This window comes from Euleptes europaea, chromosome 18 (assembly GCF_029931775.1).
Source record: "Euleptes europaea isolate rEulEur1 chromosome 18, rEulEur1.hap1, whole genome shotgun sequence".
NCBI classification, from domain to species: domain Eukaryota; kingdom Metazoa; phylum Chordata; class Lepidosauria; order Squamata; family Sphaerodactylidae; genus Euleptes; species Euleptes europaea.
The window spans coordinates 2,870,504-2,888,024 of record NC_079329.1 but is presented as its reverse complement, the minus strand read 5'-3'; the positions used below and the strand labels follow the sequence as shown (position 1 = coordinate 2,888,024).

Genomic DNA, 17,521 nt, shown 5'->3' with positions numbered 1-17,521 from the left:
TGGAGGACTTTCATAACAATAAGGTTTACATAGTACAATAAGGCAACAATATATACATATGCTACATACAATGTATTTGCATATGTATATATTGTTGCCTTATTGTGCTTTGTAAACCTTATTATTCAACAAGAATTATTAGTTAGCCATCAGTGCTTGTTTTGCTACTTTATCACCTCTAGGTAGTAGCTGGAGATCTCCTGCTATTACAACTGATCTCCCGCCGATAGAGATCGGTTCACCTGGAGATAGGATTGCCAGCCTCCAGGTGGTGGCTGGAGATTTCCCACTTTTACAACTGATCTCCAAGTGAAAGAAATTCGTTCCCCTGGAGAAAATGGCCACTTTGGCCATTGGACTCTATGGCATTGAAGTCCCTCCCCTCTCCAAACCCCACCCTCCTCAGGCTCCTCCCCAAAAATATCCTGCCAATAGCGAAGAGGGACCTGGCAACCCTATTGGGCCCGTGTCTGGACAGAATCCCATTGACATCATCAAAAAATAATATGCCATTGACAATTTACGATTAATCTCCGCTATTCAGAATATATAGTCTTTTGTTGTGCCCATGTATAAGGGCTAATATAGCACGCATGCACAGACACGCCATGGATGTTTGGGAAAGTTGGCATCAGAAGACTATAAGCTGCAACACCTTTCCTGTCTGGTGGGGCCCCTCGCATATTAAGCGTAGCAGTCCTTGGGTTAGCGAATGGATTCTCTTATCTATAGTTAGGAATGTAGTTTCTGTTTCCCGCTTATGAACACAAGTGCTTTCTAAGAATGCCTTCGGGCTACATTATAGGCTACGCTAATTAATTGTGTATCTAATTGTGTATTGGCTCTTTTGTCTTTTTGTTATATGAAATGTTTCCTTGTAAGGCAATGTACCTGTCCCGAACCTAAGGCATAAAGGATCCTTCCCCTCCTTTGTTCTCTCATGGTGACTCTCTGCTCTGGTATTAGTGGTTATCCCACCCGGCTCTATTATTTAGCTAAATAAAGAACTGACTGCTTTAATTCTAACCTCCTCCTAATTGTCTGTTTATTGGACTCTACGGACGATCAGGCACTTCACTTTCTCTCTCAGTCACACTTGTTATGCAATAAAGCTGACAATTACCTAAAATATTATAATCTTGATCTACAGTTATTTCTTTACATACAAGCACGGATACTAAGGTAAAACATGTCTATCACAGAAGGGTTGCCACCTGACTATGGTCGTCATCTTTTTTTGAAGCAGGTTAGTTAATTTTGCCATAGACGCATATTCAAGCATTTTTCTAATCCACTCTGTTAATTCTGGTGTCTTCTCTTTCCAGTACTTTGCGAACAGGGTTCTAGCTGTGGTCATCGAATACTGGTATAATTCCTTAATTGGTTTGATTTGAGGTGGAGTCATTCCAAGAAACATGGCTCTTTTTGAGAGTCAAAGACACCGAGTGTCAAATGGATCTTTTGAGATCCCCTGCATTTATATCACCTAAACTTTCCAGGTATATTCTAGCATCAGTTGCATATTTATACTCCGTGGAAAGGAACACACATAGGAGGGCCTATACACTGGCCAGATATGCAGCCCATCTGCCATATTAGAAGGGAGATCCCCTTGGTGGACTTTGCCCGTGTAACACAGGGGAGCTGGAAACCACTCAGCATTTTTTAGATGTCCCCTCTACAAGTCAGCCTGCTTCAATATTATTGCCCCTTTGATTAGGGTGGGTTCAGGTAGCCAGCTCCAGGTTGACTCAGCCTTCCATCCTTCCTAGGTCAGTAAAACAAGTACCCAGCTTGCTGGGGGTAAAGGGAAGATGACTGTGGAAGGTACTGGCAAACCACCCCATAAACAAAGTCTGCCTAGTAAACGTCGGGATGTGACGTCACACCATGGTTCAGGAATGACCAGGTGCTTGCACAGGGGACCTTTACCTTACCTTTGTTTGATTAGGGAAATGGTCTCTGGTGATGAGGGTGAATGGACCAAAAGGTTTCTTCTGGGAGACAGCTCACCAATCGCCACCCAGGTCGCAAAATACTGCGCAGTAGCAAAGAAGCTACGTTGCCTTAATGTACTTCCTCAGTCTGTGGAAATGTGAAATTGGGTGATTCCTAATTTTGCTGGCCTTGGTTATAAACATCTGCTCTGTTTGGTCAGTTTGTTTTACCTGTTTTATCTGGCATACTAGCTGCAAATAAAATTTATTTATTTGTTTCTAATGCATTATTCTATACTCGTTCAGGTTTGCCAAAGTACATCTTTATCGTCTGTAAAGTTTACATTTGTACAGTATATAGCACTGTTAGCTTATCACTGTTGTCCTATCAAAGGATGCAGCACTTAGAACTCATCTGCTTTTGGCTGCTGTTTATGGCAGAGAATGTGGTTTATAAATGCTTAAATAAAATAAATACCATGGCACTTTGGTCTGATGCAGCAGGGCTTTTCATAAGGCGGATGAGGCAGTGAAGTCCGTGCCATATTACCAGCAGTGGTGGATCTACTATGAAACTAATGAAGCGTAAGCTTCAGGGCTCTGTTTTTAGCCGAAGGGAATTTTCTTGATGTGTACAATGAAAACAGTTTCACCCAGACATGAGTTCAGTCCTTCACTGTAAAGTAAGTTTATATCTCAGAGGGGATAAATGGAAAACCCAAATGTCTTCCACACGCTGGCACTGTTCTTATTTCTCGTTCCTGCCAACCCCCCTGGATCCATTTCTGGGAGTGCACAGAGAGAAAATGCCAGTATTTACAGATCCACCTCCTTTTCCTATATGGTATTAAGAAACACCCATCTGCAAATTATTGCAATACAATCATAACATATATTGGGAGAGACACATGTGGAACAGAGATAAATAGAAAAATCAGATACGTACTTCTCTTAGAAAAATACCGCAAGACGACCGAAAGTTTAAAAAAGTACGTTTTTAATTAGACGTTTTACCAATGTTTAATTTACGAGCCCAGCTAAAAGTTTCTCTTAAAAGGAGAACGAAAAGGGTTCATGGCCAGTCAAGGCCAGGGAAGGGAATTTTACCATTAATTCCCAGATACTCCAAGGAGGCAACTGGCAGAAGACAGCCCCCAGAAGGCAAAAGAAACATGCGCTACAGTCCGCTTCAGCTCTTCCAGCAAGGATTGTGTAGAGCAGAGGAGGTTTAATATGACAACTCCTGTCCCTCCGTTGTATCCAGGATCCTCCTCGTAAGTCCTATGTACAGCTAGTTTGAGGGTGCAGAACTGAAGACCGGCGGCAGCACCCGCTGAGAGTTGGCTTTCACCCAGGGGTGTTCCTTCACGGCCTGCAGTGAAAGCCGCTGAACAGGGATGCGGCGCAACAGCTTAGAGATCAGATCCCGGGCTCCTTCTGACACAAATGGTGGGAACTTGAGATCCACCTGTGGGGGAAGAACTGATAGAGGTCAGGGCCTGCCCACATCCAAGACTCACGAGGGTAGCAATTACACAAGGAGCAAGAACTGCGGAACTCCCCAAAGCAGATGACGCAAACACAGAAGAGATTGGCTTCTATGTTGTGAAACATCTAGGCAGCTTCTGCACCAAGTGCTTATGTTAAAAAATTACCACTGCTTCTTAGTGTGAAGATGGGGTTCCCCATTAAGGTAGCACTGGGTTTCCCTTCCCCAAAATGGTTTCCATGGGCTCCATGGCGTGTGCCAAAACCTTTCTTTGCACCACAAAGTGTATTTTAAAAGCGGGGGGAGGGGGGGGAGAGACAGAAGCAAGGCTTCTGATTGGCTGTGCAAACTTCTAAGTGTTGCACTGGCTCACCGCTAAAATGCGACGGTATGTGTCGGTGTGGGAGACGCTCTCGAAAGGCGGGTGCCCCACCAGGAATTCGTAGCAGAGTATCCCGATGCACCAGAGGTCGACCTTCTCGTCATGAGGTTTGCCTTCAATCATCTCAGGAGGCAGGTAGTCCAGCGTTCCACACATGGTCTTTCTCCTAAAGCAGGGAGCGGAAATTAAAACGGAGGGAACCTAATAGACCGGCCTTCATCCAAGGCTGAAGCTCTGGGTTTCTCCAAGCCATAGACTCGCCACTCATACAAACACATGAAGTTGCCTTCTACCGAATCAGACCCTCGATCCATCAAGGTCAGTACTGCCTACTCAGACTGGAAGCGGCTCTCCAGGGTGTTGCCAGCCTCCCGGACTGGCTATGGCAACCACAAATGGACACATGCCGCCGCCACCTCTGAGGCGCGCCCAGCCCCAAATGCTACGGGGAAGGCTCGCGCGCCCGCCAGTGAAACTGACATGACAGATCCTAAGGCATCGCGCAAGACAGGCAAATGAGGAACCGAGGCCAGGTCAACCCCTCCAGTGAACCAGAGAGACTCCATTTCCTGAATGCATCGTTCCAGCAGAAGCCATCTTGCAGAGAGCGGCCACGCACGTAGCGTCCACCAACACACACACACCCCAGCTTCATCTACATGATTGATATCCCATCAGAAGAAATCAAGACAGCAACAGAGAGTCTCTCCCCTCCAGCTATGCAAAGTGACTCGCCCCGGAGACAGATATGCGCGTCATTGCGAAGGATCGTTAATCCAATCTGTGAGAGATCCCCGGCCATCTCAGAGTTGCACAATTCCATGGAAATTCCATGGTATAGTATTACAAAATTGCCCATCGCCTCACTCCCGGCAGCCGACCATTAGTCTTTTTGTCACCTTTTGTCACACGGGAACCACGAAGGGGTAATCCAATCACCCCGCCCCTAAAGAACAGTATATCTGGGGTCCCCTCAGTCCATAATGTTACCTTAGGTCTTCCCTTGGCACTCTAGCTGTCACTCTGTTGGTTGGGTTTTGCGCAGCCTGACCACGCTCCCCTCCCACCTCGCTGGCCGAGTCCCCGGGAACCCCTCCTCCTTGCCCCTCTCTTCCAATACCTTAGCCTACGGAACTCAGGACATCTCCTCTACAGGAAAGCTGCAGTATTACCCCTCATCGATACCTGCCACATGGGCAGACGTCTCTCTACTCCTCCCTTTTGATTCCTAGATTCTCTGTATGTTTGTGTTGCCACATTGAATGCTTGAACTACATAAACTCTCTTAATTGGAAATCCCCTGCCTCTGTCATTATTCTTAAGGTCACTGATACGGACTGTGATATACATTGGTTGCATCCCGCTATATAAATATTGAAGTTGCCATCTATGCGCCAATTCCCCTTAACCAAGTGCATTTCGGCTAACAAGGGTCTCAGGCAGAGAGGGCTTGCCTATCACCAAACACCTGGTCCTTTTAACTGGAGGTGCCGGGGATCGACCCTGGAACCTTCTGCATGCTAAGTAGATGCTCTACCACTGAGCCACGGCCCCTCCCAACAGCAGCCACTGTGATGACCTATTTTGAACATTTTTACTCTAGTCTCCCAACAAGTAACAGGTAACTTATAGCACTGCAATCACAAAATAAAGACCCAAGTGAAAAATAACCCTGCCCAGTAAAAATATTAACACGACCAGGCCACCCCTATACATTTTAATTACCCAGGTAACCGTGTCCAGAAAGGTATCAGGAATCAAGATAAAGACGACAGGTCTTTTTGAAGCCTGAAAGGGTTGCGATTTGGCAAAACTTCCCCGGAGAGAGAATGCCTGCCAGGCATGGCACATGGCCCAGAGTGAGGAGTGCCACTCACCTGAGCGAGGGGGCATGCACCGACCAGCCAAAGTCCGCGATCTTCAGCTCCCCCTTCAGCCCCATCAGCAGATTCTCTGGCTTGATGTCACGGTGGATGACCTTCTTCCCGTGACAGTAGATGAGCGCATCAGCCAGCTCTTCCATGAACTGTGGGGGTAAAAGCAAAGAGGCGCTGACTAAGAACCTGGAGTTTCCTTGTGGCATCGACGAAAGAGAGACTAAGAGCAAACTTGACTCAGACCCCACTTGAAACCAGGAGTGTGGCTGAGGTCCAGCAAGTTATTGGCAAGTTGATTTCACTGTTCATTGGCTGTTCTACCCTGTTCGTTGTACTGGACTTGCGTTATAGCTAAATGGTGGAACTCCCTGCCCCAGGATGTGGCGATGGCTGCCAACTTGGAAGGCTTGAAGAGGGGAATGGACATGTTCGTGGAGGAGAGGGCTAGTCATGGCTACTAGTAAAAATGGATACTGGTCATGATGCACACCTATTCTCTCTAGTTTCAGAGAAGCATGCCTATTGGGTGCTTTGGAACACAGGCAGGAGAATGCTGCTGCATTCATCTTGTTTGTGGGCTTCCTTGAGGCCCCTGGTTGGCCACTGTGTGAACCGACTGCTGGACTTGATGGATCTTGGTCTGATCCAGCAGGGCCTTTCTTATGTTTTTATGTAATCCGCCTTGAGTCTTAGTGAGAAGGGCAGACTTATAAATAGCATAATAAAAATAAAGGTTGCAAGAAGCCTCCTGACCAACAGACTGGGTGACCAAGCCTGAGCCGAGGGAGCGGGCTGCGGCTGAATGGTAGAACCTCTGCTTGGCATGCAGAAGGTCCCAAGTTCAGCCCTGCCAATCTTTGGTTAAAAGGATCCGGCAGTAGGGGATATGAAAGACCTGAGACCCTGGAGAGTGGCTGCCAGTCTGAGTAGATGATATCGATTTTGATGGATCGATGGGTCTGAGTCAGTAGAAGGCAGCTTCCTGTATCTGAGCCTTTGTAGCGAGTATCTGGGCTCAGCTTACTCGTTTGTGCTGTGTACTGTAAGGGGGTATAAGAGGGGGTGCTCGAAGCTGCTCCTGTGCCCTGCCTGACCATCCTCCCCGCTCTACGGCCAGCCTAGCCTCAGAGACCCCCTTCCTCGTGCTCCATGCAAACTCCAGGGCCCTCCTTGCAGAAAGACCTTCAGGGCTCCCAGCCAGCCCTTGCAAGGTCCCCCCGTCGACCCTGGTCCCTCCCCTCCAGCTCACCGTGGCGCTTCTGGCCTCGTCAAACCGCTTGTGCTTCTGCAGGTCCTTGTAGAGCTCCCCGCGAGGGGCGTACTCCAGGATCAGGTACACGCGCTTCTTATCGTCAAAGTAGTTATACATGCGCAAGATGTTGGGGTGTCTGCAGAGAAGGAAGAAGGTGTGGGATCAGATCCACCAGCAGGGGGCAGCAGACAGACACAAAAAACCATCCCCAGGGGCAGAGGTTCCCAAACTGTGCTCCGTAGAGCACCAAGTGCTCCGTGAAACATCTCCTAGTGCTCCGCGAAGAGATTGGAAAGAAAAAATACTACTGTTATTCCGTTTAGTATATAGGTGCTAGGTGAAAATTAGTGCTCCGTGACGAATTTCTCTCTGGAAAAGTGCTCCATGACTCAAAAAGTTTGGGAACCCCTGCCTTAGGGTTTAAGAAAAAGGGAGGGACCAGATGGGGATCCTGGCCAGTGGGGCTTCTGACTGATCACTGGAGATCTGATTGGCTGCGCAGATTAAAATAACCACAGTGTTGGTTTCGTTCTCCCTCTCACTCCTTCCTGGTGTATTTCTGTTAGTCCTCTTGTCCCCTGAACACACACACATGAAGCTGCCTTCTACTGAATCAGACCCTTGGTCCCTCAAGGTCAGTATTGTCCACTCAGACTGGCAGCGGCTCTCCAGTCTCAGGCTGGGGTCTTTCACATCACCCACTTGCCTAGTCCCTTTAACTGGAGATGCCGGGGATTGAACCTGGGACGTTCTACATGCCAAGCAGATGCTCTACAAACTGAGCCACAGCCCCTCCTCTGCACTTTAGCTTTGTATGCTTATGTACTTGGCTCCACCTCCTGTGGTGGCCATTTTGTGGCTGGGCCCACCACCCTGTGTCAGAACTCCAAAGGCGCCCGCAGGCTCAGAAAGGTTGGGGACCCTTTCATCAGCCGCTGAATGAAGAGCTCACCCAGCCCCACTTCAAACCTTCTGCAGGCCCTGCCCACAAAGCCCACCACACCTGAGGTGAGACTGGATCTCGATCTCCCGCCGGAGCTGATGCTCCATGCCCTCCTTCTCCAAGTGCGACTTGAAGATCACCTTGAGAGCCACAATAAACTGAGTCTCCTTGACCCGGGCCAGGTAGACGTTGCCAAACTTCCCTTTGCCGAGTGGCCGCCCGATCTCAAAGTCATTGATGGTGAAGGTCCTCCTGGAACGGCAGGGAGACCGGAAAAGGAGTTTGGTCAGGATGAGAACCAATTCAGTGACCAGAGCAAGTGAGGGGAAAACAACAGAGTGACTGGAAATTAGAACATCTGGTGACACCCCTCCCCTCCTGTAGAAGAGCCCCTTCCCCACTTTTCTGAAGCCCCCCAAAGGAGACCTCACCTGGCCTCTGTCTGTGGTTCCTGGGCAGTAGAGCTGGACTCCACCGGTACTCTGCCTGGGAGGGCTGTGGAGACAAATTGCAGAGGGACCCATCAGCCCTTGGCATCTCCAGCCCAAAGGGCCAGGCTGTATGTGATGTGAAACACCCTCCGCCTAAGATCCTGGAGAGCCGCAGCCAGCCAGAGTAGGCAATTCTGGACAGATGGTCTGATTCAGTAGAAGGCAGCTTCATGTGTGTTCGAAGCTGCCTCCTCCTGACCCTTGGCCCCTCAAGGTCAGTCTTGTCTTATCTGGCTGGCAGCACCTCCCCAGGCTTGAGAAAAAGGTCTTGCATGTTACAGTACCTATTCTGTGGGGCTGACAGAATGTGACTGGCCCAAGGTGATCCAGCTGGCTTCATGTGGAGGAGTGGGGAATCAAACCCGGTTCTCCATATTAGAGTCCACCGCTTCAAACACCGCTCTTAACCACTACACCAAACTGGCTCTTCCTCCAGAAGTAGCCAGTGAGCCTCTAGCCTAGCAAAGAAAGTACAACTTTGGAGGGGCCATTAAGCTCGCTTTGCTATTAACAGCCCCCCCCCCCAGGTTGCTCCAAGTCTGAGGGTATGAACACACACTTGAAGCTGCCTTCAGACAATGGGTCCATTAAAAGTCAGTGTTGTCCACTCAGACTCTCCAGGGTCTCAGGCAGAGAAAGGTCTTTCACATCACTGACCACCTTGTCCTTTTAACAGGAGATACCAGGGATTGAACCTGGGACCTTCTGTATGCCAAGCAGAGTGACTGCCACTGAGCCATAACCCTTCTCCCCTCCCATATGTTTGGAATGCCTGGGCATGTTTGGAACAGTTCCACCCCCTCCCACAGCTAAAGCTGAACACTCCAGCCAGACGCGTTTCCTACCCATGCTCTGGACACTGGAAGACTTCAGGTTGTTCTTCGCACTGTGGGTAATGGCTCTTTGCATCAAGAGGGATCCCGAGGGAGTGCTGGCCGGGGTGCAGCTGTTCTTGCCGAGAGCCCGCTGAGAGCCCGTTGTGCTGGCGAGCCGGTACTGTAGGAGAGGGGCGGCAGAAAGGAAGCAAGAAGTATTTGGGGCATGAACAAAGACTTTCTCAATAGGTCTTTGAAACATTTAGAGCCCCTCCCCTTAAAAAGGAAGTTTGTGGCTCTGGTCCCTTCAAGCAAACAGTGGTGGTGGAAGGTACCATTAACTGTGGTGGTGTTGGTGGAAGGTACCATTAAGTCACAGCCAACTTATGGCAACTCCACGGGGTTTTCAAGACAAGAGATGAACAGAGTGGTTGAGAAATTGTAAGAGCTTTGATAATTCTGGCACTTGTTTATGCAGCAGCTTATAGGGTTAGTTTTCACATGCTTGCATTTTCTAGCAACTTGCCTAATAAAGAGAACGACTCCTTTTTTCAATAAATGATAAACATCTCTGAAGGTTTTCTGTCTGGTTTTGCTGAACAAAAAGTTGAAAGAACAGAACTCAAAATGTATTCCTTTATACTGCCAGAAATAAAAGTTGCAAACAACTTTTATCAGATAGATCCTGGAGATATCTGGAGCTAAATGTTTTCATAGATTGAGAAAGGCGGATAATAAACTATTTAATTCAATGCATTTAAATAAATAGCAAGATACTGCAAACTCACAAAAGAGACTCTGCTGCCTTGCTAGGGCAGACACGTACCAAACCAATGGCTGTTGGCATGCCCAATTTAGAATAACTCCTCAGCACCCCCTTGCCACCCACCAATAGAGGCAAAATCCCCCACCTATCTACTGGCAATGGCAAGTGGAATAAACAGAGCTTAGCTTACTTTGGAAAGGCTGCGGTAGGTACTCGTCACATTTTCCTTATTTGCCATTGTGAGTAACAGAAGACCTTTCACTTCCTTTCCCACGTACGCAAGAGGACTTTGGTTGAGAAATCCCAGAGAGAGAAGGCACAGCCTTGGTTTCCAGCACTGAGTCAGAAAGAAAGCCCCGCGAATTGCTCGACCCGCCGCAGAGCAAAGATCGCAGTCCAGATCTGCAGATGAAGAAGAACAGGAAGAGTTGTTTTTTATACCCCGATTTTCTCTTACCTTTAAAGAGTCTCAAACCTCTGGTAAGGAAAAAAATAGGTTGATTGTGTCAACCCATTGCCCTGCCAAGCGTGTGAGCTGAGTGACGGCTGCCAGGTAGGTATCCAATGTTTTGCTGTTGGGAATCTGGGTACAGCAGGTGCTAAGGGACAGGGCAAGAACCAGAAAGCCCCCAACTCAAATTTCAAATCTACCATGAGCTCACTAGGCGGCCATAAGCAAGCCCCTCTTCCCCAAGTTTCTGATGCTCATCTGTAGAAGAGAAACACCAGCCTACTCCACGGGGTTGCAAAGATTATCGAGTATGAATATAACAGAGCTTTGAACATGCTGGAAAAGTGGGCGGATGTGAACAAGATGCAATTCAACAAGGATAAGTCCAGAGTTCTACATCTGGGCAACAAAAATGAGAAGCACGCATACTGGATGGGGGATACACTTCTGGGTAGGAGCGTGTGTGAACAAGATCTTGGGGTACAGGTGGACCATAAGCTACAGGTGGACCATGAGCAGCCAGTGTGATGCAGTGGCAAAAAAGGCTAATGCAATTTTGAGGTGAGTCAACAGAGGCGTAACATCCAAATTGCAAGATGTCATAGTCCCCCCATACACCGCGTTGGTCAGGCCGCACCTGCAGTATTGTGTGCAGTTCTGGAGGCCTCACTTCAGAAAGGATGTGGACAGAATGGAGAAGGTGCAGAGGAGAGTGATGGGGATGATCAGGGGCCTGGAGTCCAAGCCCTAGGAGGAAAGCTGAGGAAGTTGGAAATGTTCAGTCTGGAGAAGAGGAGGTTGAGGGGGGACATGATCGCTCTCTTTAAGTATCTGAAGGGCTGCTACTTAGAGGAGGGCAGGGAGCTGTTCCTGTTGGCAGCAGAGGATAGGACTTGCAATAATGGGTTTAAATTAAACACGTTCTGGAGCTTGTAAAATGCTTTTCACTCAACAACTAAACCATGTTATTTCACAAGCTTTGGGTCTTGCAATCCTCTCCTGCCCACCTCTTTTAGCCAAATGACTTCTAAGGTGGCTTGTAATAAAACCAGTTGTCAACAAAACACTTAGTGATTTAGTGGTTAGAGTGTTCGGTTTAGGCCAAGGCTCTATTGTAGCCAAAGCATGGCTGCAAACCTTTAAACATCGTCTAAAAATTATATTTGCCTTATCTATGAACTAAAACAAGATCACTTCAGCACCTGTTGGATGCAAGAAATTGACAAAAAATTACAACTTTTGGGTCTGTCTAAGGATACCCTACTAAATACGGGGGGAAAGAAATCTATATTAACTATTAAGAGATGCATAAAAGAATTAGACCACCATAGTTCCATAATGCATGCCCGGAGAGTATGTTCAACTCAATTCTTTGGCATTCCTCCCCCTTTGCTAACTCCACTATATTTTTACAACCTGACAATCCCTTCCTTCCGAAAAGCTTTTGTGCTGGCCTGTTTAAATGCTGCACCCTCAGCAGCATTAAATGGAAGATATGGAAATCTACCATACTCTGACAGACTTTGCTCATGCAATTTAAAGAATATTGACACATTATCTCAAGATGATGGAATGCCCCTTCTTTAAACACCACCGAGATAAATAGATCACCCCCAAGAATTCCTGCCTCCATAACGAGACAAAACAGTCCCCTTTTTGCTGATGGATAAAGATCCAAATATAACATTGGCCATGGCCAAATATCTCTCCATCATATTTTCCTCTAAGAAATAACTGCTCAGGACCTATGGGTCATAGGAGCAAAGAAGGGAAGGGAAAAAAAAGGATTAGGATCTGGGAGACCCAGGTTCAAATCCCCACTCTGCTTGCTGGGGGACCTTGGGCCAGTCGCAGGTTCTTGGCCTAACCCGCCTCACAAGGTTGTTGTGAGGATAAAACAGGAGAGCAGAGCAGCGTAAGCCGCTTTGGGTCCCCATTGAGGTGTCAATGAAGCAACTGAATTAAATAAACATCACCCGCGCAACACCCACAAGGGCTGTGGGTCTCCAGGCCGTTCCCTAAGGGCACGCCACTGCCTTTCGCATAGCCCAGTTCATACACTCTGAGCCCGCGCAAACTGACGCAGGAAACCTCTTTAAGCCCCTCAGCTATATAGGAGCCAGTAACTGCAGGACGCGGGATTTAAACCAGGGAGCGATTCAGGGCCCAGCGGGAAGCCGGAAGCGGTCCCCTCCCACCCCGCTCGGGGCTTCTGCGCCCAGCCGGGCCCCGCTCCGGAGCTGGGCCTCCCCACTCACCCGCAGAGCGATCCGCACCCGCCCCGACGGCCGCCCCGGCTGGGCGACGTCGCCTTTCAAATCTGCCTCCCCGAAGCCGATTGGCCGTCGCGACGTTCGGACAAAGCGCGCTTCCCGATTGGTGGCAAATATTTCTATTCCTCCCCTCCCTGCCAGTCCCAGCTCTCTCCAGGGGCGGCGCGCGGCTTCTCGTCCTCTTATTGGCTCCCCCGCTCTCGAGGCTGTTTTTGCCCTCTCCTATTGGCCAGCGCGCCTCGCAGTTCGAAGTGTAAAATTCCTTTGTTGTTGGTTCCCCCCCCCCTTTTAAGGGATGCCGGAGACGGGATTGAGAACAAAGGGCCACGCGGGGGGGGGCAGAGTGAGCCTCATCCCGGAATAAAACGTCGTGACGTCTTTAAAGTGCCGCCGGGATTCGGTTTTAGGTTGCCAGGGATTGGCTGTTTCCCTGAGGCTGAACCGAGCTTCTTCCTGATTGGCTAACTTTCGCAGGGCCGCGCACGAGCTTTTTTTTTTTTTTTTTTAAAGGACTCCTCGGCGCCTGCGCAGATGAAGCCGGTCGAAGGGCAAAGAAAGAGCGCGGCGGCCATTTTGTGAGCTGCCTAATCCGGGCATAGAGGAATCTGCACCTATCTGGATTTATACGCATTAAAATGTTTTAAATATACAAATAAATTGACGTGTGTGTGTGTATAAACGCTCCCGATAATACAATTAAAATAAATGCATTACCGTTCAAGGGAAAACGGGGCGGAGTGGATAATGTGTCAATACGGGGCACATCGAGGGCAGCCAATCGTAGCAGGCGAGCCTCACCAGCCAAGAGATGTCCAACCGGACCTTTTATCTCATCGAAGGCTAATTCTAGCAAATGAGAAGCGGGGGAGGGAAATGCACCGAAGTTTTCAAAGCAGCGTATTTAAAGGGAGGTCCGGCTGCGTTGGGGGTTCGTAGGGAAGGTCGCATTAGTAAGGAGGGAACAGAAAACGAATTAACAACATGCTGTTAGGATAGATTGGAGGTATAGTGGAAATTAATAGAAGTATAAAAGACAGCAAATTTCATTACAATGCAGAAAAAATATGAATATGTTTTGTTTTAATGATCGCCAGTGATAATCAGAAAGGAGCCGGTCGAGGTGTTGCTGTTCCTTGACCGGGGGAGACCTTAATCACGTCTCATGCACCTCCATTCATCATGTTCTGTTCTCCCGGAGGAGGAACAGGTAAGGATATACCTCACTGACGATGCTGTGCACTGGGCGATGCCGGAATTGCCCTTTGAGAAACACTTCTCCAAGTCATGGCGGGGACCGTGTGAACATGTCACCTGCTCAGGCAGCCGCTGTCCTACTGCGATGCTGTCTCTCTGCAGCTTCGTTCCCACTACTAAAAAGCACCGGGATATTTCCCCAGGTGTAGAACATTAAGAAAGCCAGCTGATTTCCCAGAGAGCTTTGCAATGGGTCATTTGCATAGAGCTTCTGGGTTGGTCGGGAAAGGACAGGAGGCGGGGAGTAGAGGAAGCCTTACGTGTTTCGTAGCAAAAGAGGGCTGAGAAATGCACCGCTGGTTGTTCCAAGGGAGACAGAGGCTGTTACCGCGCTCGGTACTCCCGGCGATGTATCAAGAGTTTGGAAATGTTATAAAAAAACATCGCTTTAAAAGGGTTTTTGGATGCCAGGGTTAAAAAATGGTTGGAAGACGTCTTCACAGCTAAAGGGGCCAAACAAAGTGCGAACAGTATTTTTTATAACATTTCCAAACTTTTAATACATCGCTGGGAATACCTAATGCGGTAACAGCCAGAAGCATAAACTATAATGAATAACGTTTTATTCCAGTAGGGAGCAGCCATGGACTAGAGCCCACTTTTTCAGATGCTGTTGTTGGATCCTTGAAATGCATGAAGCACAAGATGAAACATCATCAGGGGAGGGGCCGTGGCTCAGTGGTACAGCATCTGCTGGCATGCAGAAGGTCCCAGGTTCAATCCCCGGCATCTCCAGTTAAAGGGACTGGGCAGGTAGGTGATGTGAAAGACCCTTTTCTGCCTGAGACCCTGGAGAGCCACTGCCGGTCAGAGTAGTCAATACTGACTTTGATGGACCAAATGTCTGATTCAGTATAAGCTTCATATGTTCATCATGATGTTACAATTCAAACAATCAGAATTCAAAAGAATACATAACTTTATTACATCTGTAGTAGGAAGTCTCAGGTTTTCATAAGGGGGAGGCTTTTGTGTCTCCCCTGATCTATTTTTTTAAAAAATGGGTGGGACTTTCTGATGTGTATTAAGGGACTGGCAGACAGGGCACACAGGAGCAGTTTAATTGGCTGCCACAACATGAAGGCCATGGCTGTATGGCAGAGTATCTGCTTCTCATGCAGAAGGTCCCAGGTTCAGTGAGCAGGTCATGTGTGAAAGACCTTCAAATAAGTCACTGAACACATGAAGCTGCCTTCTAACTGAAACTGAAAAGAGTTTAATACTGTCCAAGACCAGCATAAAAACATACCAGATGTACATACATGACATAACACATATAAAAGAGTATCAAGTGCGAGCCCCTACAACGTCTTACAATCTCTCTCATAAAAGCCATTAAGCGCATAATTTTAAAATATTACATAATTGGAATTAGCATAAATATAAATCTAAAATCGCTCAACCATTAAATTTGTCCCATGCACATCTGATCCTCATAGCTTGCCACCCAAATTTGGCCACTTTAAAAGTTATCTCCGTATCCTTGTCTGAGAGCATGTTAGAAAGACTAAAAGCTCTGGATCGCCCTGGGAGGCCCGATAATACAGAAAGAACGGCTTCTCGTATCTTGTTATAGACGTGCTCAAGGGTCTCAGTACTCCCATCAGAGCAGGGGCATAATCGTCCTGCCTATGGTATCTTTTTGTATCTCCCTTCCAAAATGGCTGAAGGGAGTGCGTTACAACGCATCAGGGTGAAGGCCCTTCTGTAGTCTGGACTATCTAAGTGGGAAAGGTAAGACATCAGGACCACGTTGGTAAGAGTGCTGCAGTTGTAGCACACGTTTTTGATTCTACTTAGGTCATGCTGTCTTTCCACGTCCAGAACTCTTTGCCTGATCAGGGCTCTGGCCTGTGGCTAGTCCATTGATAGGAGCAGATGTTGTGAGAGACCATAGTAGCCTAGTTTATTCATCAGATTTCTCAACCAGGGGAAAACAAAAGTGTCATACAAAATTAGGTTAACAAGACCTTTGGGACGTGAAGCTATACTGAGCCAATAAGAAATCGAAACAATCCATATTCTTGCTTCAATCGTTACTTCTCCTGTCTCCATTCAAATTGCAGCATTGGAGACACTGGGAGGGACTTGTAGTACAGCTCTCAGAAATTTGGATTGGATCTTCTCCAACCTGGAGTAATTTGCTGTGTTAATAAGCGCCCCCCCCCCCCATATAACATTTGGGAAAGGGTTTTGGCTTTATATAACTTAACAGCAGCTATAACCGAGCATCCTCCCTTAGTCCAATTTTTTTTTAATTTAGCTGCGGCACTTTTTTGGGCTTTAGCGGAGACATGGGCTATGTGAGAATTCCTTAAACCTGTTGCCTGAAAGACCACACCCAGGTATTTATAGCAGTGTACCTACTCTTATCTTAATCCCATTCAGGCTCCAGGAGTGAAGTTTTGGCTTATTGGCAAAGACCATTACTTTAGTTTTTGAGTGATTAACCTCGAGTTGATTATCAGTGCAATAGATCGCACGCAGGCGTAATGCCCTCCTGATGCCAATAGGAGTTCTAGAAAGAAGAACGGCATCGTCCGCATATAGTAACAGAGGAATGTGCCTGTCCGCCACTTTTGGGGGGTGCAGCTCTTGCTTGTTTAAACATGCTACCATATCATTGATGTAAAAATTGAACAATAGTGGCGCTAGTATGCAGCCCTGTTTGACCCCCTTCCTTGTTACAATGGGGCCGGTAAGCTGCCCTTGACTGAATAAGGCCCTTGGTCCATCAAAGTCAGTATTTTTGGTTCTTGTAGGTTATCCGGGCTGTGTAACCATGGTCTTGGTATTTTCTTTCCTGACGTTTTGCCCGCAGCTGTGGCAGGCATCTACTCGGTCTACTCAGACTGGCAGTGGCTCTCAGTGGCTCTCCAGGGTCTCAGGCAGAGATCTTTCACGTCCCCTACTAGCCTAGTCCCTTTAACTGGAGATGTCGGGGGTTGAACCTGGGACGTTCTGCATGCCAAGCAGAGGCTCTACCACTGAGCCATAACCCCTCCCCTCTGAAGACCCGCTGCCAGTCCGAGTAGGCAGTACTGACCTTGATAGACTGAGGGTATCAACATCATATTATCAGTTTCACCTACAGATCTTTGACAGATAGGCTCCAGCTCATGTCAATCTAACCCACTCAACAGTGTTCCAGTGGCAATACAAACAGGAAGAGGCCCAGCCCACTTATAAGAAAGATAGTGTTTTATTAAGGTTAAAAAACAAAACGTGTGATTTTCTATACACCGCATTATCTACCACAACCTGCCTAGAATACACACATTCATGGCAATGCAATACGTTGATTCTATATAACGATAATATGGCCTTGTTGGTTTGCCAGGGTGACCCCACTGTTCTTGCACCATCTCCTCCCAATGGGAGATTTTGGCCCTGCAGATACAGGAAAAGTTAGGTAATACACTGGTTTGTCCAGTTGGTGTGCCACAGGATGCAATACTGGGAGGCTGTCGTTGGAGGGAGCCATCAGAGCACACCAGACTCAGGGAACTGGTTCAAAGTCCATAAAGGAAAGTCAGGGCCAGATCAGGGATTGTGAGGTCAAGCCCCAAAGGGCCCATTCCTCATACTCTC

The 17,521-nt window shown here is 47.9% G+C and overlaps 1 protein-coding gene and 1 non-coding gene across 2 annotated transcripts; both read right to left on the bottom strand.

Moving 5' to 3' along the window:
- Positions 1-3,228: 3,228 nt before the first annotated feature.
- Positions 3,229-10,190, bottom strand: AURKB (aurora kinase B). Its single transcript, XM_056863637.1, has 8 exons — positions 10,143-10,190; positions 9,217-9,367; positions 8,312-8,375; positions 7,941-8,132; positions 6,935-7,073; positions 5,686-5,834; positions 3,800-3,974; positions 3,229-3,405 (listed from the first exon to the last, which is right to left on the bottom strand). Exons 1-8 carry the CDS (start codon positions 10,188-10,190, stop codon positions 3,229-3,231), a joined length of 1,095 nt encoding a protein of 364 aa, XP_056719615.1.
- A 3,585-nt stretch (positions 10,191-13,775) lies between these two features.
- LOC130491010 (U8 small nucleolar RNA) lies at positions 13,776-13,906 on the bottom strand. Its single transcript, XR_008933847.1, has one exon. It is a non-coding gene; the product is annotated as a U8 small nucleolar RNA (small nucleolar RNA).
- Positions 13,907-17,521: the final 3,615 nt, after the last annotated feature.

Excerpts from the sequence above, each read along its gene's own strand:
- AURKB (XM_056863637.1), bottom strand. The coding sequence starts at position 10,190 with ATGGCAAATAAGGAAAATGTGACGAGTACCTACCGCAGCCTTTCCAAA. Across the intron at positions 9,368-10,142 it reads CCTACCGCAGCCTTTCCAAA|TACCGGCTCGCCAGCACAAC; the intron begins GTAAGCTAAGCT and ends CCTCTCCTACAG. Across the intron at positions 3,975-5,685 it reads GTGCATGCCCCCTCGCTCAG|GAGAAAGACCATGTGTGGAA; the intron begins GTGAGTGGCACT and ends TCCCTGCTTTAG.